Source organism: Pholcus phalangioides, unplaced genomic scaffold (assembly GCF_987345545.1).
Source record: "Pholcus phalangioides strain wild (caught in Gottingen) unplaced genomic scaffold, Ppha-v1.0 ptg000172l_1, whole genome shotgun sequence".
Lineage (NCBI taxonomy): Eukaryota > Metazoa > Arthropoda > Arachnida > Araneae > Pholcidae > Pholcus > Pholcus phalangioides.
Window position 1 is genome coordinate 9028405 of NW_028301637.1, and position 27374 is coordinate 9055778.

General features: G+C 34.5%; 1 protein-coding gene across 2 annotated transcripts in view; it reads right to left on the minus strand.

Annotated features, from left to right (window-relative positions):
* The window catches only part of PolrMT (mitochondrial RNA polymerase), an 83390-nt gene that overhangs the window by 39567 nt on the left and 16449 nt on the right, over positions 1–27374 (minus strand). For both annotated transcript variants that reach the window (XM_089255823.1, XM_089255822.1), the window contains exons 5-13: positions 19199–19369; positions 18207–18275; positions 16660–16764; positions 14863–15015; positions 11965–12058; positions 8919–8992; positions 7648–7779; positions 5284–5403; positions 3786–3827 (exon numbers count right to left, since the gene is read on the minus strand). In XM_089255823.1, coding sequence (XP_089111949.1) covers positions 3786–3827; positions 5284–5403; positions 7648–7779; positions 8919–8992; positions 11965–12058; positions 14863–15015; positions 16660–16764; positions 18207–18275; positions 19199–19369 — 960 coding nt within the window. The remainder of the gene's footprint in view (positions 1–3785; positions 3828–5283; positions 5404–7647; positions 7780–8918; positions 8993–11964; positions 12059–14862; positions 15016–16659; positions 16765–18206; positions 18276–19198; positions 19370–27374) is intronic.

Here is a 27374-nt window from a genome sequence, read left to right on the forward strand (position 1 = left end):
CCACCCGAACGCATCGATACGTCGATGCCACTTGTTATCACTGCAGTTTCAGTCATTTTTTACGGATTCCCATTCTATGGAATCCTCACTTGAAGTTGTAGAACTATCGGATTCTCTATTATTAATTAATTGGTATTGCTCCAACATGTGTTCCATCAGGCCATCTGCAATCCAAAATTCCTCTTCGTTTTCAATTATTGCCAAAAAGAACGGAGAATGTTTTAGCGTGTCTATCTCTGGTGAAAAGAAAGATACAACTGTCACAGAAGGAAAAAATACACTGCAAGCCTAAACCATTGTGGGTCTCTCTCTCTCTTGCTTATTTATATTTATCTGGAGAGACACTGAAGGGGGGAGGGGGGAGGGAGAAGATGGCATTGGTGAAAAAGAGACATTACTTATGTCAACACCCTCCGCTATCGGCTATTGGAATTCAGAAACCACCCCTATCCTACGAACACGGCAAGAAATAGATTTAAAAAAAGGGGGGGGGGTGCCTGGAACCGTAACCTACACCCATATAGAGAGCCTCTCACAACGGTATTGGTGCTGTCGTGAAAGAGGGACACTTCCTGTAATCTGTGAGTGAATATCTGAATTCGTTGGAGGTTATTTTCGGGAGAAACAAATACTAATTGAATATTCGTCTGGGTGAGTAGGCCTTTAACTACACGCAAAACTGAATGAAAAATTGTATCGGAAAATTCAAAAAAATGACGATATAATATATATATAACTGTAATATTGGCGGAGAAAATTTCTTGGAAATCGCACCAAAATGTTCTTGAACTCGCCATGGATTTTTGATAATGGTAACCAATATTTTTTCTAATTTAAAAATTTTAAACGAACATACATTGGTTCAAAACGGCATTTTTCAGTATCTTTTTCAAAATCATAAAAAATTTTGAAATATTCTATATAAATGATCATCATAAACCTCCGATTGTATGGGAACTATATTTTGCGGCGAAGGAATACACTCTCTACCTTTCTCTTCACTGCAAAGTTAACCTTAAAACTAACTATAGATGCAATTGGGGTAGAGAAGACTTACATAATGGCAAGTTCATAAAGAAAATATAGGACAAAGCAACTTGAACCATTTGTTTGGATAAAAGAAAAGCGAAGATTAAACTTGGAAAAGGAATCCGACAGGGTGATACATTTCACCAAAGCTCTTTACTGCTGTTTTAAAGGAAATATTCAGGAAACTGGATTGGGATGAAAAAAGGTATTAAAATAAATGGAGAATTTCTCAACCATTTGCGTTTTGCAGACGACATCGTTATTATCAGCAATAATCTAGATGAACTACAAAAACTGCCGAAGGCAAGTATTCAGGTGGTCTTGAAAATGAGTCTGCAAAAGACTAAAGTTATGTTTAACCCCTTTGCGTTGAAGAGGACAATCTTGCTCAACAACACAGGGATAGAAGTAGAAAGCTATGTATACCTGGGACAAGAAATTACCATGGACAACGGAATCATTAATGAAATAAACAGGAGGATCAGGATTGAATGGAGCACTTTTGGCAAAAACTGTGTAATTCTGCAGAGCCACACGCCATTATGCCTGAAAAGAAAAGTGTTTAACCAGTGTGTGCTACCAGCACTGACTTATGGAGATGAAACATGGACACTCACAAGGAAGATGATACAAAGGCTACAGACAACACAAAGGAGCATGGAGAGATGTACACTAGGCATCACAAGGAGAGACAGAAAACGATTCATTTGGATAAGGAACCAAACAAAAGTATATGATAACATGGAAAGAATTAAACGTTTGAAATGGAAATGGGCTGGACATATTGCAAGAAGACTGGACAACAGATGGACCACAAGTATTCTGGGTTGGTACCCCGGTTGTGTCCAACATCTGAGAAAGCATCCCCAAACAAGATCGATCGATGAGATCAGAAAAGCGGCTGGTGTCAACTTGATGGCAAAAGCATCAGACAGAGTAAAATGGAAACATTTAGAGCAGACCTACATCCAAGATCAGATTGGTGATGGTGATTATATAAAGGAAATTATTATTCTGCTTAAAAAAAAGGTAACCACATTTGAGGGTTGACCGTGAAGAGAGGTTATACTTGTATATGTTGAGGATTGAGTCAGTAATAAAATCTAAACTTAGTGAGCAATCACTGCAAAGACTGAATTGCTTACAACTTACTACCTACTTTTACTTCATTACTACCCATACAACCTCTTTAGCACTAAACTTGAATGACCGTTTGAATTAAAAAAAAAAGATTGAGGAAATGTTTGATATGCTGCCAGCCCTTAGCAGAACATTAACCAATAAACCACTGAACTGTCAACAAATTTACTTACTATTCCGAAATTTGGTATTCAGAGTCCTTTTGCATGCCTTTTCACAGATTCATTTAAAAATTCGAGGGAAAACATTTTCTTTGTTTTTTTGCAATTTTCCATAAATGGAACAATACGTCAAAAATAGACCTCGTCAGGTAATTTTCATAGGTCAGTTCCATTTTTGGATTATTGTTAAAATAAGCAATTTTCCACTTTATATTGCAAATTCAAAATGCACACTGTTTTATTCAGCCGAAAAAAATTTTTCAGAAAATTTGTGTTTTCTAATTTCTGTTACAGGATGGAAAACACCTTTGATTGAATAGTTTTCACATCGTTAACATTTATATTAGTGTGTAGCATGTTTTTTATTGTGGCAAACAGCATACTGTCTGTGTGTGGGTCTGTTCAGTTTGCTTAAAAACCTGTTGTGAAAAATGATACATAATTTTTTGAAATGTGGGGAGCAGAAGAATGAAAATTTCGCACAAAGAAATGAAATTAAAAATTTATGGTTTCATTAAGTTCTACAATTATTTTATGAAGGGTCAGTTTTTCCAGACTCAAAATGTTGTAAATTGTCCAAAAAACAGGCACGAAATTCAACTGGACAGATGCCTGGTGGTAGACACAATATAATGCCCGTTAGATGATCTTACTTTCGCAGAAGAATATGCCAAGTAGAAATAGATAAATGGAAATGAGTAGATGATCTGACTTATTTTCAGTAAATAAATGGTTTTTGATGAATATTCACTTCCTCCTTCATTCATAGAACATTTGTCATTTTTTTGGAGGTCCTAATTGGTTTCTGGTAATTTTGCATGTATTATCCCACATGATAAAACTAGTATATTCAAAGCATTGCTGAACAAGTTCTACCATTATTGTTTTGCTAGTTGTTATGACCATTACTTTTGAGATGTTTATGCATTGCGTAACACAACACTACCCAGAACTTCATTATATTATTTCATTATATGAGGCTGCAATATGATACCTACTCTAGTTTTCTCTTTTGTAAGCATACAAACACTTTTTTACTGAGGCCAACGGTCCATGAATTTAACAGTTCTATGCATCTGCCATCACAGCATTACCATTTTAAAAATAACGTGCAACCATTTACACCATATTTTAATGTGTATAAAAACCCTCATGTATAACGAACCCCCTGATTTTTCGGGCTCAAAATTTAAAAAAAAGTTGAAAAGATATATTTTAATACTATCCATGTATAAGAAACCCATCCTATTTTTGGGACCTAATGTTTGGCAATAAAGGGTTCATTATACATGTTGAAATATAATATGTCATGAAAATGAAATATCAATAAAATGCTTATGAACATAAAGCATGTGATAAATAATATCTAATGTTATAAACCAAATCTTCTGGGAGAAAAAAAGGTAATAAGCACATATATATGACTAAAAAATCAATAATCAAATGCTTTCTCACCTCATATTGCACATGGTGAGGCCAACTGACGTCAGCAACATCCTAGACACAGAAACACAAATTGTACTAATATTTATAATGAAAATCAAGGAATAATCAACAAAAATTAATAAAATCTATGTATATAAAATTGATTGTGTGTGTGTGTGTGTGTGTATGTTCTCTATACAAATCTACAATTTTAGATAGATCGTCACCAAGTATACTAAATGGGACCCGACTTGAACGATAGGCTACTTTAAAATTTCGTCAGAGCAGGGGAAATGCCCCAAATGGGCAAAAAACTATCGGGCAACAAGGGTTTTCGGGCCTCAACGATCACTTTCCGAACATTTACTTTGGTTACCGTGGTTCCCTAGCAATGAGTTTCAGACGTGTATATGCCATTACACAATGGTTTGTCACTTCTCTAATCCCATTACTATATGTATAATAGTTTATGCCTTTGTAATGGTTTGCCACTTTTTTAATCTTCCCAGTAATGAGTACTTTTTGAATAGTCCTCATAATCATCATCAGCATCGCTTTGAGGTTCAGGCAAAGGGTGATAATCATAGAAATCAGCGTTAAAATTGCCGATTTTACTGTAGAAATGCGGAAATTTGGCGGGGTTTTCCGTCACATCAATAATTTTAAAAATTGTATTGAATTTTCCATTTTTGAAATATATATATATATATATATATCAAGTTTACTTAGAGATACGAAATCCAGGAAATTAAATATGAAGTAATTATAGCCGGACCCCCCCAAAGCAGAATGTTAAGCACTGTTCTGAGACGAGATCTCAGCTGTCGAAATGTTCTGCGGTAAAAATCCCCATACATGTAACAGTGCATTTTCGCAATTTTTCTTAAAATTCTTCCAAACTGTTCTGGAGCAGCACTAATTGTTCTGCAACGTACGTCACAGATTTTGGCACATTCTGCTTTGGGGACCGGACCTACTTTTGAGTTGGATATTCATGCAATAACATTGATTTCAACTTTTTGTTTACATCTTCTCAAGCATGAAAATGAATGCCTCCGTATATTGTCTTTTGATATATTCAACTGCATAAATTCATATAGTTTAGGATGTTTTAAAATTAATTATGGGCCCATAAAAAGTACATCAAAGAAATTCCACACCTTTAATTAAGCATTTTTGAAAGCTGAAACAGGCAGATGGATAACTTAAAGTTTGGGGGGGGGGGGGAAATCGAAACACTTAGCGCCCCTTAAAAAAAGGGGGGGGGGGAGTAAATATATTAATTTCTACGTTTCTTTAAATCTAGATTTGTTTATTTCATGAGTCGCGCAGGAAGTCACCATATTGGTTAACTTAGACATGGTTTGCATGTCCCTCAAAGAATCAGGGAGATAGCACGTGATCCAAAAAGCCTCATTAAAGAAAACCCGGGCAGTGCCGGGTATTATAGCTAATTACACTATACTAGTTGAATCAAAACAGACGAAGACATTACACAAACAAAAAATTTATAAGGAAAAAAACTCACAATTGTGGGTCCTTTGTAATACAAGCTTTTCAAATATTGCCAATATTCTCTTGGTGTATAAATAACTGTCAGCTCAGGGCTCATCAAATACTCCATGTATTTCTTGTATATTAATGAAATCTGTAATTAAATTAACAGCAAACATGCATTTGATATATTAAATACAAAATGGCTTTTTTTAATCTTGGCATAATTATCAACCCATTATTCTTATTCTGCAGTTCATTTTCACAGGACATGAATAGTGTGGTACCCCTAGAATATTGCGATTACATATTTGATGACAACCAATTTTATTAGACACACACGTTTACTTATTCAAAGGATGTTAGTGAAATAACATCTAAGTAATTATAAAGGCAAAATATATATATAGCAAATGCATAATACATTCTAAAACTTCTGAAGGTGTCCAGGTTCATTGGAGAGTAGTAATAAATGAACACATGTAGCTATTACTTTTCTTCTGTTATCTTTTCAACCCACATGAAAACTGGTTGCAACCTCATTGCCACAGCTTTGTGCTATACAAGACTGAAGAGGCAATGGGCAAGTCTCGTTTAATGTACTGACGATTTGGCTTGCCTTGCAAATCAGTGTAATCAATTACAATTTTATGATATACAAAGGATGTCAAATTCTGATATATTTACACAAGATGCAACATCGAACAATGGGATTTTGATTATATAAAAAGTCAGTGGCATTATGTTATTTGACACACAGCCTGTTGGTTCTTATTTTAACATCACTGAATATGAATTGTTATTTTTATTTCATTTCTTCTTTTCAAGGTTTCTATTAATAAAATTTTCAGATACATCATTCAAATACAAATACAATGCCACAACAGGCAAAATACCCAATGAGGTGGCTCAGAAAAAAGATGCCCATAACAAATATGGATGTCATTATATTTCAAAAATACAGCAAGCCAATTAAAAATGCAATTACAAACAATGTCCATAAAGAACACCTATGGTTGTCTTATACTTATTTTTCGGAAACACTATGATATTTCTCTGAAATATGAAGTGGGGTGTGTCTGGTCTTTCAATGTAATCAATTATTTCTCATCCACATCATAGACATAATGAATCACTAAAGAAAAACACATAGCATCACATAGAAGAAACTTTAAAAGAGCAAAAAATGTACTGCACCAGATTTTTGGACAGATATAGTCATGTTTATTAACCATTGTTCCCAAAGAGGAAAGATAATTTTAACCTCTTAACAATCAGGGACAAGATATCTCACCCAAACGTAAATATAAAAATTCATTTCAGCTCTCCTGGTTTTTTTCCTCCCTCATTTGATTAATCAGACAAAACAAATTGTAGCCAAATGTAAGAAAAGTGCAGTCAAAACGAGTTGCTGTTTGGCAATATTCACTGAAAAATACTTGTTATTTCAGAAAATTCCACCTTTCATATGATGCAACATTTTCATTGTGAAATTTGGAGCAAGAACCAGGGCCTACAGTCTGATACCCAATTCTGAACACCTGGTGTCCAATGCTTGCATCAATGTCATCAAGAGTTTGGTGTGCTAACCATTGAGAATTTAAATATTCATTGACCCCTCTCCTTATTCTTTTGACACAATCTTTTACAAACTCATAAAACTACAGAATGTTTTTTTTTTCGCAGCCGGCTGGTCTTACTGAATGGGGTTACCATATAAAAACAGCACTCATTCAAAATTCTCAATTTGAGACTCAAGTTTCCAAACTGGTACCGTTATTTTACTAATTCAAATTTAAAACATGCCTGGACCAATGAAGAGAAGTTGGTATAATACTGCTCTTACACTCGTTTAGATTCACATTTACTGAACTGATTCATAAAGAAAATAATAAAAAAGGCAGAATTTGGACATGTACCTGTTCTTTTCTTCACTGATTCAAGTGAATTGTTTCAACAAGCAGACTTACGAATACAGAGTGAGAATATCAATTTGAACAAAGAATTGAATAAAGTGATAAGCTTATCAAATGTGTGAAACAAGTAAACCAAGAATTTATTTGATTCAAATTTTTTCACTGCAAGAATAATATCAGATTGCTGATCAAGTTTCAACTCCTATGACTAACAGCATAAAAAAAAAATCTTTTATGCATATGCATTGCAATTCTTAAAATTCACAAAATACTTTTGTGAATGATGATAAAACATATTTTTCACAAAATAATATGCAGTCAAACCTCATATAACAAACTTCAAGTGACTGAATATTTGGTTCATTATATTTAGGAATTTCTCTATGTATGATCTAATAAGAAAACATGTCATCATACTAAAAATTTTGTTCAATATATTTGGAAGTTTCCTGTAGTCGAGTTTAAAGGGGGTTCACTCCTACCTTGTCTGTAACCTTGTTACGTTTCCGCAGCCAAATGAAATAATGATGCATAGCTTTGACGCCTAAATTTCTACAAAGAACTTTGATGTTAGGACTGAAATATTCCGCTGATTCTGCTAAACTCCTTATCTCCTGGAAAAACAGAAAGAAAGGAATTACCAAATGGATATTAGGTTTGCAAAACCCATTCATGAAAGCAAAAATTTAATAATTTGTGAAACCAGCTGCTTACAGCAAATATACTAAATAATGCAATAAAATTGAATATTATATGGTTCTCCATAATAGGTGGCATTCCGGCATTTAGTCAGGAAAAGATCTAACAGGCATTTCAACAAAACTTAGACTTCTGAACAACTTAGCCATACATGCATTTCATACACATTCCTCTGCGGAACTCCCAATAAATTGATACATGCAGGGCATGGGGGGGGGGGGGGTGTAACCCCCCCCCCCCCCAGCATCAAAGGTGAAGTCGACTGATCTAATGCATATATGTATAGATGAATCAACATCATCTTGCCCCCCCCCCCCAGACTTCCAAGTCTATCTCTGCCTGTGATGCAGGGATGTGTGGTGTATGTATATGCAGGGCCCTTATATACACAACTTACATATTTATGTCGTCAGAGCTATGTGTGTTGTATGTTCAACTCAACTAATGCTGCTATCTGTTTCCCATATTTTGAAATGAAAATGGCAAATGCTTGAATTTTCATGTTATGTAAGAACATTGATGAAGGTCTGCATTCTCTCTGTGGAATGGGTTTTCAAATTTGAGACTGGCTCACATTTGTGCCTCGAATGTAGTGGAATGCAACTATTTGTAGCAGACTTTAGAATTATGTGGTCGATACAAAATGGTACTTTATATTACAAGATTAAAACATTTCTAAAGGTTACTTGTCACACAAAATTATGGCAATTCATTTACCATTCTCAAAATATCAAACAATTAGCAATGCACAATACCATATCCAGTAGTCTACACTACGGCACATCATTAACAATGCTTAGAACTATTGAACTTTTGTATGGTTAATGAGCATATTACAACATTTGGGTGATACATTTCATGCTTTTCAGTTTAACTTTACTGTCAAATGGGTGAGTTTTTAGAGGATATTTTTTATTCTAACATGGTTCATAGATACAGGTACAAGTGTTTATAAAAACAATAGCCATCACTGGTTAACAGAACATTAGAGAAAAAAAAGTAATCTTTGAAAAGCTTTGCCAAATCAGACACTTAGCACTTAAAATATTTTTACCTGGACTAAAATGTTTGTCAATAGATCTTTGTTCATCACATACAAATATGGATACAGTGTCATAGACTTCTTGGCTGAAAAATAACACAAAAGGGAAAAACCAGTTTCTTATTAATCAGCAAACCCGAAATTTATAGTAGAAAGCGCATAAAAAAATAAACATGATATTTATAGTGAAATTTTAACATATAATAGTTAACAAACTAATGGATTTCACCCTCAGAAATCATAGCAGAGATTTTTAACATTTTTAATCTCTTTTTTTTGTAACACATTGAATAAAACTCTTTGGCACACCTAGAAATGTACTATAGACACAAACTTCTCATGTAAAGTGCTTAATAAAGTGCATATACAGTATAGGCCATTGGAAAGATATGCAACTCGAAAAAATAGCTAGACAAAGGTTGATAGTTTCGAAGAGAAAGAATATCTATGAAAGATTCATAGATATGAATAAATGTGTGGTTCCGGCCTACAACATATTAAAGAAAGATTTTCTGGATATCATTGCCAAGATGAACTTCGGATAGACAAGTTGTTTGCCTCCACTGGGAAATGAACCTGGATGCTCTTGTATCAGATAGCAAGCCTGCCCAGACTGCAAGAAGGCCAAAGTTTCATTTCCAGAGAAGAATAACAACCTTTCTTCCCAAAGTTCTTCTTAGCACTGATATCCAGAAAATCTTTCTTTGATAGTTGACAGTTTCATTTTGACAGTAATTACATCAATAATGAATCTTTATAATCGTAAGCAATAGGTGATTCACGGGTGTGAACAGTCGTTCTGTCAAGGAAATTCAAAAGATCTGGTGAATGAAAATGGAGTATTGGAAAATTTTGCATAGTAACTTTACAAATGGATTGAGCACAGTTGATTTTTTGGCAGAAATTTCTCCTACCTTAGAAAATGACTACCCATATCGAGTTATCATTTTTAGATGATACAAGCTATTTCTGTCATTCAACCTAGAATGGCCTGAACCTTGAAATAGTGACATTCAACATGGATCACAAGCAGCAACTTGGTATGAAAACTCAGGCAGGCGAACCTCTGTTTATGAACTATTATGTTTCTATAGTCTCTCAACTAAGTAGCTGAGTGTAATCTATGCAGAATGGCAGTAGGTTTCAAAATTAAAAAAAAAACAGAACTGTTAATTAGTAAGACATGCAAGCAATGAAGCTGTGTGTGGACATACACACTGAATTTTTTTCTAATGAAAAATTTACCATATTCTATGTACACTGCTCAAAGCAATTAGAGGGGAGCAAGCAAAAAAGGGAAGAAAACCGTGCGAGACAGCCACGTATTGGCATACAATGGATAGTACACGCGTATCAATGCGTAATACAGAAAAAAGACGAAAAAAATTTGGAATTAAGCTTTAATTCTTTGAAAATATAGAAAAAACATGAAAAGATGATTTAGGGCAACAATTTGGTTACATGTAAACGATAAAAAAAAGTACTGTTTAGACATGATGCATGAGTTTTAATAGGGCGTGTGGTCTCCTCGAACAGCTAAGACTGCTGCACACCTGTTTGCCATGGATGCGATGAGGTTATCGATCAGACTTTGGGGAATACTGTTCCACTCCTCAAGAAGTGCAATCTGCAAGTCTCGGACAGTAACAGGCGGCCTTGGTCGCGCAGCAATGCGTCATCCGAGCATGTCCCAAACATGCTCGATTGGATTCAGGTCAGGAGAGCACGCTGGCCATTCCATACGCTGTATTGTTTCAGCTTCAAGCATGTTCTCCACCAGACGAGCTCTATGCGGTCGGGCATTATCATCCTGGAAAACAAAGGAATCTCCAATGGCTCCAGTGTAAGGGATGACATGAGGTCGCAGTATCTCGTCTGCATACCTTCGGGCCGTCAAAGTGCCATTCCGAATGATATGCAGGTCCATACGTCCACCTATGCTGATTCCACCCCATACCATCCAACCAGCTCGTCTGTATTGTGACCTTTCACGAACGAATGCGGGGTTATTTCGAGTGCCCCTGTCCCTCCATACCAGAACACATCGGGTGTCACACTCCAGACTGAATTAGGACTCGTCTGTAAACAGCACTTGGCTCCAATCATGTTGCTCCCAATCTCGATGTTCAGCAGCCCATCTTCTTCGGGCCGCACGGTGGCGTGGGGTCAACGGAATGCAGACCATTGGCCTACGTGCATAGAGCCCTCCCTCATGAAGCAGATTACGTACTATTTGGCTGGACACCCTTCGTCCTGTTGCCAAGAGCAACCGTCTTTGCAGCTGCATAGCATTCTCTGTTCTGTTTCGACGGGCTGTTAACCGTACATACCGGTCATCAGTTGCTGTAGTGGCGCATGGGCGACCTTGCCCTGGTCGACGTCTAACATTTCCTGTTTCTTGGAATTGATTCCACAGCCTTGCAACAACACTTCTGGCGACTCCAACAGCGTCCGCGACACTACGTTGTGTTTGCCCGGATTCCAGTCTGCCTATAACACGCCATGCCATGGATTCCGGTAAATCATGTTGTTGAGACATCCTCAAGTCACCTTGTCTCAAAAAAAAATACTGCGAAATGGAATTTCACAGTTACAGCAGTAAAACAGACGTTTCTGCAACATCCCGATTTCTACCCTTATCTCCTTTTTCTGGTTTTTGACGTCATGAACTTTGATTTGCATATGAAATTTTCTTCTTCCGTTTCCTGCTAGGCTTTAAATTATGGATGATTCATTTTATGTTACTTATTGGTATACATCTTTGCGTAATTTGGTTAAAACCATGTACTCCCCTAATTGTTTTGAGCAGTGTAGATGCATGTTGTTTTGTCATTCTGCACATATATCAAAATTCTGCACATAGCATAACAGGTCTGAACAAGAGAAAAAACGTACATGCAAGTAGTATCATTTCATTCTTCTCACAGAAAGCAAAACTGTTGCTTGAAATATCATGTACAATAATTTCATAACTACTCATTAAAAACATTTAATTATTCTCTAAGGCAAATAAATCATAATTGGAATAAATGAAATAATTTTTAAGAAATTGAATTACTTTTGACATCTTCATAGAGATTATCGAGCTTCACTTCTAAAGCTTCAGACAACTCTTTTCTAAATCGATCAGTGCAGTCTTCAACACATTTTCTCTTTAGAAGGAAAAAAAAGCAATACACAGTAATAATGAATGTGACACATAGTTTGTAAAACTTGAGAAAATATGTGAGAGTTGACAAAACAGTGATTGGTATATAAATCACACTAAAAAAACTTTCTCAGCAGTTCATAGAAAATCATAATGATAAAAGAAAAATCCTACATAGATTTAATGCAAATTGTAAGCCTTAAAATGTTCTCACACATGTAACTTATAGACATCTTACTTCAATTTGAAAATTGAATGTCATACATCATATGTCATTTTAATAGTCTTCTGCAAAAACTGTGGCTTTTGTCAGAACATGCAAAATGAAATACAATACAATACAAATACAAATACAACGCCACAACAGGCAAATTGCCCAACGAGGTGGCTGACTTAAGACATCATGGATCCCCGAGCCCCTACCTACTACTGCTACACCCACACATGCACCCCCCCCCCCACGGAACCCCCCAATGAATCGGTACATGCGGGAATGTGCGTGTACGTGTAGTGCAACCTGATGTAAAGTTTTTGTTTCTTGTGTAATGCTTGTTATGTGTAGTGCTGTCATCTGCCCCCAGTTTTACTAACTATGAGTGAAGTGCTATGGTTGAATGATTTACCGTTGTAGGACTGTTGCTCTCTGTGGCGAGACTTTTTAACGGGGAGATCGGCTCGCATTTGCGCCTTGAAGTTGGGAACCACAGAAAACCAACTTCAGCCGACCACCACTGTGGGGTTCGAACCCGGATCCTCGCATCACAAGTCCGGCACTATAACCACTCGACCACCACAGCGTGCCAACACTTCAATTTACTCAATATCTGGGAAATGGAAATTTCAATTGCTGTTTCAATTTTACAAGGTTGATAATTATGCTTTGATATTCGGTTGCTGTCATTAGTAGGTGACAGTAAACTAACTGAAACCATCCATATCAAAAGAAAGAAATAGCACTACATTTAAAGTAGGGCTTTACAAATCAAAAAAGGAATTAGGCGCCAACTAATTTTTTTAGGAAAACTGAACTTTTTTTTCACTTTTTCCGGGACTTGACTTTATCGCAATGGTGGAAATAGTTACACGAATTCCAAGAATTCTTCATTCCAATTCAGTCATCCTACATGGAAAATCTCAGATGCCCATGCTGATCTTTTAGTTTCCGTGGTGACCTGGTGTCTCAGATTTATCAAGACATGATTTAGAGCACTTATTTGCACAGGAAAAATACTTCTCACCAACATCTTCTCTCAATACATTTGTATGCTCCAGTTCTCCTTTAGATGACAATTAAGAAGACATAAGATGTGACATGACATAAATTTTCAGGTTTGGGTATGCAACCATTTATGACCTAAAAACTTGAAAATAAAATTCAAATGCATGACCTAAGAAATATCAAAGGAAGCTGCTTCGCAAAACTTTTTTTAAATTCTATAAAAATTATCAGATAAAGCAATATTTGAAGAAGGCTAGATGCAATCTTGTTGATTGTTTTTAAGCTGAATCACAATGTTGTCGCACATTAAACCATCGATCATTCTTCTTTTAAACTGAGCACAACTCTGGTCTACCTTCATCAGGCAATTTCCTTACATTTATCTGCTTTCAGATGTGAGTTGTGTCTAAAGTGTGTACTGATACCTGATAAACAGTCTAAATGCATATCCAGTGTTGTGCTGACATCTGTATTTCAAATTGTCAGTGAAGCGCAATGCTTGACTATTTATACAGCTGTAGGGAGGGTCACAACTAGGGGAAAGCAAGGGTGTATGGTGGCATGAGGTAGGGGAGGGTGATACAAAACTCAAGAAAGTCACAATTTTAGAGAAAAAAATAGGAAAAAAAGATTTTTTTACTTCAAAACATAAAGCAAAAACATTGCTACAGAGATTTGGAGTTTTATAGTGATAAGGAGTGGTAGCAGAACTATGTTTGCACCTCTTGACAAAAATTCCTGTGTTTAGGCATGATAAAAATGCATTGATTTTGAGTGTCTGAATGGATAACATCTTTCATAATTGCTGGGCATGCCATTCAGAAACATAGCAAGATCTTCCGAGAACAAAAACGCGGCCACTGGGCATGCAAAAGTTTTCTTTTATTTTTTATAAAAGAAAAGACTGGAATTTTTTGTAAGTGCATACTACATCTCCCACCAAAAATCCCTACAGATTAAAATTTTTGATCATGAAAAAAAAATCAAAAACAAAGATCTGTTGCTTTAAAATCTCTAAAGCATGAACGATCACTCAAAAATGCTTAAAATATGACCAATAGCTTGAAAATGGCCAAAATATGGCTTATAAAAAATATATGACATGCCATAAAAATCTAAGTGCTAGTTATTACTGTGACAGATTTTTAGAGTAATGAAAACCAAATGAATATAATGCCTGAGTTTTCTTTCTCTAAATTAAAAGAAAGTGTCTTGGGGCAAAAAAGACTGTCATAGGTACAAACGTGTTTTCTTCTCAATGTTCCTACAACACTAGTGGTTGGTTGGCATCATCAGGGAAGTGTGTAAGTTACACTAATGGATGTTGAATTAGCCTGATAATGCCATATACTAGCATTGGGGAAATGTTGGGAAGAAAATGAACTTGTACTAACAGTTTTTTGCCTGAAGAAACTCTTTCAATTGATAGCAGCCGCAGCCGCAAGAATCTCATCAATTACTTTTTTCCAATGTTTATACTCAGGTTCACATAAATAAAAGACTATTTTTCATTTCACATCGCTCTTAAAACATCAGCAGTAAAACATAAAAAAGAAAATTATAGCATAGAGACTGATTCAAACACTCACCATCTTCAGCACCTTTTGATCAGCTGGTTCAGACCCTCTGACCGATTTGACTTTGATGAAATAATCAGCTTCCAACTGTAACTGCTTTTTAGTCACATGAGCGACATCCATTCTATTGATACCCTTTAAGTAATAAGGTCTATTCTCTGGGTCCTAATAAAATACAATTCCTGCTGTATGTTTTTATGCATATTTATAATCAAACTTGGACGCTTTTTTTTAAATTTAATCACAACAGATCAATGTGGAAAATTTGATCAAGTAGATGAAAATTATGACTGAAATTTAAACGGAAGATTAATACATTATCACTCATGTTATGACCAACGCCCAAGTGCATCAAGTGAGTAAGAATCTGATATTTGGCAACATGTTTCGAGAAATAAATCTTTAAGAACACATGGGAATATTTTTAAGCAGCAAAAAAAAAAAAAATCTAAAAAATTTCAATGAAAATTAATAGTTTTTTAAACCTTCATTATAAAAAAAATTAAATCATGTTTATTACAGTAAAACCTCAAAATAACGGACACTAATGGGCCCATGAAAATGTGTGTGTGTGTGTGTGTGGCCGCTATTTGGAAGTGCTCGTTTTTATTCTGAAGAAAAAACAACTAAAATTTGTGATCTATATAACATGTAAAACAATAATCTGTTCTGTAATTGATTATGATAATTATACAACTGATTACATTAGAATATATGACTATATTGACAATATTATTATAATTTATTAATCAATCCATACAGAGCTGTTTTGGCACCCTAAAATTTTGGTCTGCAATGCTGAGAAAGAACAAAACAGAAAGAACTTGGCGAAAGAAAACTAATATGGACCAAGACAGTGTACCATCAACCAAAAATAATTCTTTGTTCTTACACACGCTCAACTAGACCATAGTGTTTCCCAAACTTTTTGTTCCATCACCCCCTTCTTCAAAATTTGCTGTCCCTCATCACCACCACCCCCATAATTGAAGATAACCTCTAGGATCCTATGTTATATCCATAGCTTCTATTGCCCCCCCCCCCCCAGACCATTCCATTGTCCACTTTGGGAAACGCTGAACTAGATCATACATACTAACCCTTTGATGCATGGGCCAAATGTGGCCCTCTGGGTCATCTGATGTGATCTGCAATCTCAAACCTGATTTTGTAAGAATGAACTGAGCGGCCCATTCTCAGATCATTTGAGTGGCCTGCAGCACAACAAGAGATTGCATAAGTGGCCCTTTTTCCCCCTCCACTGCCTTCAATAAACCCATCTAGAATTTGTACCCAGGAAAAGAAAGCATACATATTTTCCCCCCATAGAGTTGGGGGGGGGGGAGAGAAAACTTCCTTGAAAGTTATATTTATATTTTTTATAGATAACGACATGCTAACATATTTCGTTTTCGGACTGTATGTCCAAAGTGGCCATAGTTCAGAGTCTATTTATAATGAAAAGTCTATGGGATGCATTCAGTTCGAACAAAATGTGGCCACCGTTTGGAGATTACTGTTGTTAGGAGGTGGCCATTAGAGGAGGTTTTACTGTACTTAAAATTTAAATAAATTATTGAATACTGAAAGTGTGGTATGTAAAGTTTTTGTTTTAACAATTTTTAAAAAAAAAAGTGTCTCAAACCAATTTAGCGCATTACACTGTATTTAAGCAAACTTAATCTTCAAATTAATATTTTTTTTTTAAAGGAATCAGCAAAATTAATTTAGTTCTACAAATCAATTTCACTTCTTTTCATTGACATAACATGTTATGTATCTTGACATGAATAATAAGAAATTACTTACTCGCTCATCTCTTTCATTCAACTTTTGAAGAAGATTGCACGTGTATTGAGTTTGGGGATTCACAGAATTCATTGTAAAATCATCTCTCATAATAGAATTTATTAGCTGTTTGAGTACAACAAAAAACACAGGTACAAATAAAATTTTTAAAAAAGGAAACACAAAGCTAATGTCAGAATTTACAGTACTTTAACGTGTATAAGGAAACCCTTTTCGCCAAAAATTTCATTCTAAAATAAGGGGAGGGTTTTTTATACATGGATAGTAAGCAACAACATGGATGGTACTGAGCATGATGCAATTAACGATGATAGCGACTCTGATGATGATAATGAAGCAGCTGATGTAGCTGATTGTGATGTATCAGATGATAGCGATGCGGAATTTAATGGTTTCTATGATGTTAACAAAAAATAACTTTTTTTAAATATTAAAATAAAAAATATTTTTGATGAAAATTTTTTCCAAATTTTAAGCCCAAAAAATCAGGGGGTTTTTTATACACATTAAAATACAGTAATTTTTAATTTAAAAAAAATGATCACTCACAATACAGTCAAATCCCATTTTAACAAACTCCATGAGACCGGAGACGTCACTTCATAATAATGAAATTTTGTTATAAAGGAATTCCAGATTTCTACATTGTTTCTCTATAAACTTTTTGGGGGAATTAAAATTTTTTTTGTTAAAATGAGATTTTTGATATAACCGTTTTCATTAAAACCGGAATCGACTGTATTGCTAATATCAAAGTAATGTTATTTATTTCCTTGTATAAAATAAACAAGGAGCTAATTAACTAATCATGTGATGGCTTGGTCCATATCCTATGGGATTTCTAACCATAAAGCCATCATCGGGAAACATATTTTCAATATATTTAAAATGCAAAATGAAATAGTACATATGTGCATCCCATATACATTCAACTTCCAAACATTTCAGAGATAGTAATATATAGAAGCAAAATAAAGTAGTATCTATTTTATTTTGCTTCTATACAGGGAACTGATTGGTTTTTTTTGGGGCCTCATGATCAGAAAAAAAAGATGGTTTTTGAGGGACTCTCAAACAGTTTTTGATGAAAGATCTCGTGTGTACGTAAATTGTCATTTCTTCTAATAATGACTGGACTTTATCTCATTCAACAGCTGCAGAAAGTCTCTGAAAGTAGCAACTATCCTTTGCTCACTTCTCATTTTGAAAATAAGTAAAAATAGACAGTGTGTTTGATGTTTTGTTTTCTACCCTCCCTACATTTAATTTAAGTTACTAAAACTTGAATACCATACTTACTGTATCCTATACATAAATGGTGTCCTAGAACTCTAACACAAAAATTGGAGGGGTACACATCAAGACAAATAATTTTTGCAATGGAACCTAGTGTTTCAAATCAATCATTTGGTCAGGATATGATTAATATCATGCAATAGCATACCATGCAATAGCATACGTATGAAACAACAGAAACACCTGATCCTAACCAGAAATATTATGCATCATAGTGTCATGAATACTGTGTAATAAGAGAAAATAATTACCTCTTCTATTTCATCAATCTGATTTCTTGTAAATTCACATTCACCAAATATATCCAGAATGCTTTTACCCTGTGAAAACAGATAAAATATACATTGTTTGGATGAAAATTTTTGGGATCAATGAAAAAATACAAATTTTTTGACAATCACATTGGATTTTTTTTAAACAGATGTTTCATATAACATTTTTCGCTATTAAAATAAAGACTCATGTACCAATGACAAAATCTCCATGAAATTTTTTTGTAGAATATCAGGCTGCTGGCACTCAGTCTAGTGGCTTCCCGCAAGGTTGGCAAGTTTTTGCCATAGGTGGGAAAAACCCTGGTAAAAATTTGTTCGGGCAAAGATAGATTTTCATCGTTTCTTTTACTAAGTGGCAAAAAACTGATTCTTTCTCCATTTATACACACGAGGAACTATTACGCATTTATTTATTTTTATAAATGCAAATGAGATAATTTTTAACATAAAGTTTAGTTAGAGAATTGATAAATTTTTTGGGTTGATAAGTTTTTGCAACTGTAGTAAAAAAATCCTTAAAAAAGAAAAAAAAAAAAGGTACTTATAAAACATCAAAAATTGATATTTCCCACATTTATTAGATTGGATTTTGGCTTCATTGGCACAAGGACCAATTATGTAAAACTGCATCAAAACAAATGACCCCACATTCATTTATATCTAGTATCATAAAAAAATGCAATGTAAAAAACTGTTTTAGAAACGTAATTATGGCCACCCTGTACAGCAGTGATTCTCAAACTTTTGTAACCCACAGTTCCCTTGCATTAGTCACAGCCTATCCAGAGCTTCTTATAATATTTTAACAAAGAACTGCTTCAACCAATGAGAAGGCAGACATCAATATCAGCAACTCACTATGATGCCTCTAAGAGCAGCGACACAAAATTAGAGAAACTGCTCTACAGTGAACAAAAATTGTCAAAAATAAAAAATTTCAGACATTAAAAATAATAAAGACGACCTACCTCTATTTCTAGCGTTTCACATATATTCTGTACTTCAGACCGAATTACTGAAGATTCAAGATCTTTGCATTTGGAGAGACATTCTAAAAATGATGCAAATGATTGCAAATTTGGTTTCACCCCATCATCATTCATAAAAGCAAATATTTCTTTCACTTTTTCTATATTGCCCTATAGAAAAATAATAAGACTAAGTCGTTAAGTATGGACAGTATCTTTGCACATTAAATAGAATAATTTGAGGGAAACTATACTATACTTTTTTTCTATAAAAAAAGTAAAATAAAACTGATATATTGGAAACAAACAATTCAATAGCAAAAGTAATAACTTCCTTAGGTACTCAAATTAGAAACAAAGTGCACTTTCATTATAATTTAGGTGAATTTTCTTTGATTAATGATTAAAAAATGATGAGACAGGACAAATGCTGATTTGGCCGATTACCAAATACAGTCGACACTTGACATAATGACCTCCCCTTTGTCTTGTCAAAAATCGACATTATATTGGGAAGGTCGTTCTATTGAAAATAAAATATATGCAACAGTTGTTCTGTGAAAACATTAAGGACTTACCCTACCAATCATTATAATGGAACGGTTGCTATAATGTGGGGTTGTTATAACAAGCATTGACTGTATTCGGTTAATGTTTTGGCCAAATACCAAATATTCGTTAACTAAAATGACAATTTTCTTAAAATTCATCACAATAATAAATAAAATTGATGTTTTTCATTGAAAATAAAATGATTGATCATTTTAAATGATTGAAATTGAATTTTAATTATGAAATTTATTATTTGAATAAATATTAAAAAACTGGTAATTGAGAGACTTTTATTGCCCTGACAAAACTAGGTTTTAGCTACAGCTCTCTTCCCTGTCCCAGCTTTCTTCATCACATTATGAATTAACTGTCCTACCGTGTTCACTCAAACTTTTTTCTTTCTCTTTGCATTTTTTTTCCAAATATTGTAAAATATGTAATTTAATTGTAAACTCTAATTTGTATAGTATTATCGTAATTGACTGGGGACAAATAAATTGTTATGTTATGACAATTATATTTAACAATGTCATGTTGTATTTTAACATTATTATGTACAGAACCCATTTTTTTACCTTTTTTTTTTTTTTACCCATTTTTACATGTAAGTAAGAATATTTCAACCATTATTTACTCTCAATAGTCTTACATTGTAAAATTTATACTATGTACATAATCAATTTTTTTTCAACACTGCTTACATTTTTACATGTAACTAAAAAAAATTCAACCATTATTTACTCTCAATAGTCTCGCATCATAAAATTTATGACTCATTTTCATGTTTTTCCATTTTAGATGTTCTTTACCTCTTTCAGTAGCTGAACATAGATACCTCAAATAAGGTAAATATTTTCATTCCAGAATCACATTAGTTAGCTGAAACACAATTTTATGGAAAATAGAATATGAAAAATATTCAATCTAGGAACTGCCCAAAATTTCAAAGCTACTTTCATAAAAAAACCAAGAATTACTGTGAAAAAGATAAATATTTGATCGAAGGCTGAAATGAACAACTTCACTATCAGATTAAGAAGAATTTAAATAAAGATGAAAATCTGAAAATTTTTTACTTTACACTATGTATGCTATGCATTCAGGTTGGTGAGTCAGAGTCTAAAAAATGTGGATGAGGTGGTGTGCTACGTGATATAATCAGTTCTTTTCTCTCTCAATCACATGCAGATAGATAAGATCAGTTTCTAGAATGCCCAGACTCTTCAGTTCAGTATTAAGAGTCTTACCGTATTCACTGAAACCATCCAAGTCCAAAGCACTTTTTTTTATAATTTATTTGCTTTTAGCTGAATCATTCATTTTCTATGAAATAGCTCAAAATTTTTCTGAAACACAGGTGTATCTGGATTTTGGAAAGCAATTTTGAGGTGGAAATAAATTATTCTGGCTTGAGTACTCATTGGGCTCATTTTTATTGGCACAAAAATTTAGCTGACATGGTTGTTTATATTAGGGCTTACATTCATATCAGGTAGAATGTCTGTTAGCTATATCTGCATCAAATAGTTGAAGCAAAAAATCTTCATTAGCCAAAAAATTTGTTGCCCAGGTATCACTGCATTTTGTCCAGATACATCCTTTAGTAATAAATTTGACATGTATAATTCATGCTTACTTTCATCTTATTGCAGCAGGATTCTATTTTCAGTTTCATGTTTTTCCTACCCTAGAAATTCATAATGACATAACCTCTTTCACGGGGAGTGAATTTTACTTTAACAATAACAGTAAATTGGCTAATTCAATAACTATTAAAAATGTTATTAAATTCACGGGTAACAATAATAATCAGTAAATAATAGCAAATTACTGATTAAATTAATAATTGATTTATGCAAAAGTTCGAATTAATATATGATTTTTTAAAATTACTTAGATTTACACAGATATTTGGATGAATACCTGAGCAACATTAGGCCAAACCGAATATTCAGCACATGGACTGAATAGGTGAAATTCTGAATAGTAACAGAATATTTGTCTCATCTCTAACTGACAGTATTTTCACACAACAGATAGAATAACTTGAAGAAACTATATTTTACACATTTACTTTTTTTTCCACAAAAAGGAAAAATAAAAGTGATAACTTAGAGACAGACAATTCAATCGCACAAACAATAACTTCCTGAGATATTCAAATTAGAAAGAAAGTGTACTTTCACTATAATTCTGTAGCAAAATGTCACAAGCCACTTTTTCCCAAATAACCGAGTTTGTATTCTGGTGTCTCATTCATCAAAATTTTGGAAGGTGACAAAATTCCTTCCATCTCTTTCGGTTTATGAGGAACCAACAGAGGCAAACTGTAATAATTCCAAAAGCCACACTATCCCATTTTTACAAAATTGCCCTCATGAAATTTTGAAAAAGTGACTTATTACATTTTGCCATCTGAGCACAGAATGTATGTGAATTCATTTTATTAGTGATTAAAAAAATGATGGTCATAGCAAATTTTCCCATCAAATAAATTTCATTTTACATAAGTTTCATTTTCGACCGGGTGAGTGTCAGTTATTTTTGACCATGGCATCATTGTAAGCTAATTTTGAAAAAGTAAATTGCATCGTCCTGATTTGTTATAATATAAATAAGGTGTCCCCAACCCATGGCCAAACGCTGCCCTCCAAGCTTTTGCCATGTCCTGCCAACCATTTTGAGAAAATAGATATTTAACACAGAAAAACTACACTGCTCAAAACAATTAGGGGAGCAAGCAAAAAAGTGAAGAAAACCGTGCGAGACAGCCACGTATTGGCATACAATGGATAGTACACGCGTATCAATGCGCAATACAGAAAAAAGACGAAAAAAAATTTGGAATTAAGCTTTAATTCTTTGAAAATATAGAAAAAACATGAAAAGATGATTTGGGGCAACAATTTGGTTACATGTAAACGATAAAAAAAAGTACTGTTTAGACATGATGCATGAGTTTTAATAGGGCGTGTGGTGTCCTCGAACAGCTAAGACTGCTGCACACCTGTGTGCTATGGATGCGATGAGGTTATCGATCAGACTTTGGGGAATAATGTTCCACTCATCAATCTGCAAGTCTCGGACAGTAACAGGCGGCCTTGGTCGCGCAGCAATGCGTCATCCGAGCATGTCCCAAACATGCTCGATTGGATTCAGGTCAGGAGAGCACGCTGGCCATTCCATACGCTGTATTGTTTCAGCTTCAAGCATGTTCTCCACCAGACGAGCTCTATGCGGTCGGGCATTATCATCCTGGAAAACAAAGGAATCTCCAATGGCTCCAGCGTAATGGATGACATGAGGTCGCAGTATCTCATCTGCATACCTTCGGGCCGTCAAAGTGCCATTCCGAATGATATGTAGGTCCGTACGTCCACCTATGCTGATTCCACCCCATACCATCCAATTAGCTCATCTGTATTGTGACCTTTCACGAACGAATGCGGGGTTATTTCGAGTGCCTCTGTCCCTCCATACCAGAACACGTCGGGTGTCACACTCCAGACTGAATCGGGCTCGTCTGTAAACAGCACTTGGCTCCAATCATGTTGCTCCCAATCTCGATGTTCAGCAGCCCATCTTCTTCGGGCCGCACGGTGCGCGGGGTCAACGGAATGCAGACCATTGGCCTACATGCATAGAGCCCTCCCTCATGAAGCCGATTATGTACTATTTGGCTGGACACCCTTCGTCCTGTTGCCAAGAGCAACCGTCTTTGCAGCTGCGTAGCATTCTCTGTTCTGTTTCGACGGGCTGTTAACCGTATATACCGGTCATCAGTTGCTGTAATGGCGCGTGGCCGACCTTGCCCTGGTCGACGTCTAACATTTCCTGTTTCTTGGAATAGATTCCACAGCCTTGCAACAACACTTCTGGCGACTCCAACAGCGTCCGCGACACTACGTTGTGTTTGCCCGGATTCCAGTCTACCTATAACACGCCATGCCATGGATTCCGGTAAATCACGTTGTTGAGACATCCTCAAGTCACCTTGTCTCAAAAAAAAAATACGTTGCAATCGAATTTCACAGTTACGGCAGTAAAACAGACGTTTCTGCAACATCCCGATTTCTGCCCTTATCTCCTTTTTCTGGTTTTTGACGTCATGAACTTTGATTTGCATATGAAGTTTTCTTCTTCCGTTTCCTGCTAGGCTTTAAATTATGGATGATTCATTTTATGTTACTTATCGGTATACATCTTTGCGTAATTTTGTTAAAACCATGTGCTCCCCTAATTGTTTTGAGCAGTGTATTAAATTACGAAGGAAAAAAAAAAAGAGAGCTGGCCCTTGAAATTGGTGCTGCTGTATTTAAAACTAAGAGAACTTTCTGGATTCAATAGTAATGCTGTTCAGTGCATTTGATACATTAAAAGGGCCGATTTGATCATTTTTGTCACACCACGGTAATTTTCTGCACACGAGGGCTAATCAGACCTCGACCTACAATTTATTGCTGATTCCGAACGGCAGGCTTTTTTCTTATACTCGTCGAGGGGTTGGTGCACTAACACCTCGATGGGGGACTCCTTGAGGTAGCAATTTTTTTCTTGTCACCGTTTTTGTTGCACCCCTGTGTCAGGAAATTTTTCTGACAAGGACGAACCGGGTATCAAACTTGCGACACCTCTAAACATCCTTTGGTACTTAAAGCGATTATCTTATCGACCTGGGCTATCGCGCCCCCTAAAAGGGCCGATGTAACAAATTTGGGGGAACAATAGAGCAAAAACACTTTTTGGGATACAATTTCATTTACAGTATTTTGAGAGGCAAAATTTGGCATCCTAAAGATATATATAATTTCAGAATTTACAAAAATGCTGAAAAAGTGAAAAAAATTTAGAATTATTGAAAAACTAATTTCATAATTGATGAAAATTTATAATTCATGAAAAAATAACTTTGGAATTATCAGGACAAATTTCAGATTAAACAAAAGAAATAAATAATTAAAAAAAATCAGAATAGGTGAAAAAAAATTTATTTCAAAATAAATAAAAATTCAAATTTCATGAAAGAAATAATTTCAGAGTAAATGAAAACGTTCAATAATTTGAGGAGGAACACCGTCTAATAATAAAGAATACAGTAGAACATCAATTATCCGAACACATCGGGACGGAAAAAATGTTCAGAAAATCAATTTCGAAACTAATTCGATAACAAAGGAATGGATTGAAATCCAGCGACAAAAACCTTAAAATAATTAAAATTAACTGACTTATTCTGAAAAGTAAATAAAAAAAAAGCATCACAAAAGAAAAAAATGAATCCATCTTTAATTGCTTCAAAATTTGCTTTGACATTTTGCTGTCCCATCCTGTTAATAGTTTCAAAATTAAAAATTGAAGTGGATCAGTTAGCCACGATTAGGCAGCGATTCTAACCACGCGAGACATTTTGTGAAACACTATTCTGCCTCACTGTGCATTACTACATCTGCCGTTGGTTCATCTTCATCACTTTCACAGTCCTGATCAACTTGATTGTTCACTTTCGTAATTATTTCTCCGTCATCCAAAAAAATGATATCTCGGATCATTACTATTAATTTTCAACCACTGCGACACATCCTTTCATAACAGGACTGGAATACAGGGAATTCCTGAAGCATATCTAAGCATTCTTTTGAATCTGGAAGATTTAGTCGTCTTCAGTGGTTACGCTAAAACCATGAAAATATGGGCATAACTTTCTAAACCTTTGCGAGACGTTAGTCTATCTGCTGTTTTCAAACTGGCTGCAAAATTTTCTATTTTATTGCAATTTTTTTTAAATCACTGAGGGTTCCACACCTAGTCTGTATTCAGCTGCAAATTTTCACCATCACCCACTTTTAATCTTTTTTTCACTATTCCCCCTTTTTTTTTTCGATGTTTAAAACAACACGTTTTTGTTTTGTCACCATTCTTAACTTGAGAGAGACAAAAAGTATTGACACTGACAAAGCTAAAGAAAGATTGAAAAATATCTGTTTTAAGAAAGCTAGGAAAGATACTCCCCCTGACAAAACAGTGATAAGAACTGTTATGTTGTCAAGAAGACCCTTGCCTCCCTTTCATCAAGGCACACCCACAGGATTAAGATGAATTCGTACACGAGAAAAAAAGATGACAGCCAAATCTGCTCCTATTCACGCGTTTGTTTGCTTGTCAATTGTTTGTAACTGTATACACTGTACCCAGGTCCACCATTGTTTACATCTATACCTCACAGGTACGGTATGTACAATTGTTTGGAAGTGGATTATTGTACAGTAGAACAAGGCTATCGAGTTGGGAGGTAAGAGAATTCAAGTTCCAAGAAAATACCAACTGTGTTCAGCATCGTTGACTATAGAAAACTGAAAATGAGTTAGGTTGAAAAGGTGTTCCACTGACCGAGTTGTTCGGAAAATTGATGTTCTACTGTACCAAGATATGATTTGGTGGGCTTCATGAAAAAATCTAATTAGACCTGAATTGTCTGAAAGGTTGAAGACCCCCGCTAAATAGCAAAATTTGTTTTTCTTAAATCCAGTGTCTTTGACTGCATAGAGTATTCGATCAAAAATTAACACGACCACATTTTAGAATATGTTGTAAGTCCTTGTCACAAGTGGTCTTCAATGCATGGCCCGCCAAAAGTTTTTAAATGAATGTCTAAAAAGATTGAAAGAAGACTGAATAAAAAAATATTTTGATACAAACAGCATGCCACTGAACAAGTTGGGGGATCCCGAAGCCCAAACAATTTTTCTGGGTCCCCGATTTAAAATATTTTTGGGCAGAAATGTCAACATCCAAAAGGCCTACCTAATTACAGAATTACTGAAAAAATGCCTACCTCAATGAAGAAAAACAATTCAGAATTTTTTTTAAAGAAATAGTTTCGAAATTAATGAAAGAAATAATTTTAGAACTGTTTAATTATTTCATAAAAATTTTGAATTAATGGAATTACTATTCCAAATTACTCACATGAATAATTTTTGAATCAAATAATTGCAGAATTAGTAGAAAAAATAACTTAAGAATCAATAAAAAAAATAATCTTTAAATTAGTGCCAGAAATAATTTCATAATTGATAAAAAACAACTGCAAAATTACTGAAAGAAATAATTTCAAGAGCTATGGAAAGAAGTAATTTTAAGATATATTGAGGGAAATAATTTAAGAATTATCAAAATAAATCATTACAGAACCTGAGTTATTTCAGAATTATTAAAACAAGTAATGAATTGTAACCTTTTTCAGAATGGGAAAAACATTTGATTTTAAAACCAATCATAATGAGTAGAGATAGGATTTTTAAGCTCTAAAAACTTCTAAAATATGCTCTATAAAAAAATTCATTTATGCTCTTAAAAACTAAATATGCCCTATAAAACGAAAAACATGTCTTAAAAAATTTTACATTCCTATCTCAAATAACATTAGTTTTAGCAAAATATGATAATGAGAAGTGTTAATATGCAATCTGAATTATATTGAACCATTACTTATTACATACATATAAATATATATTTGTTTTATAGTTGCCTATGTTGTTCGGGCTGAACAGGTATTGGGTAGAGTCGATATATCTACAGCTGATCTATTGAAAGGTACTGAATGAAAGTCTTTAACGTAAGTGCA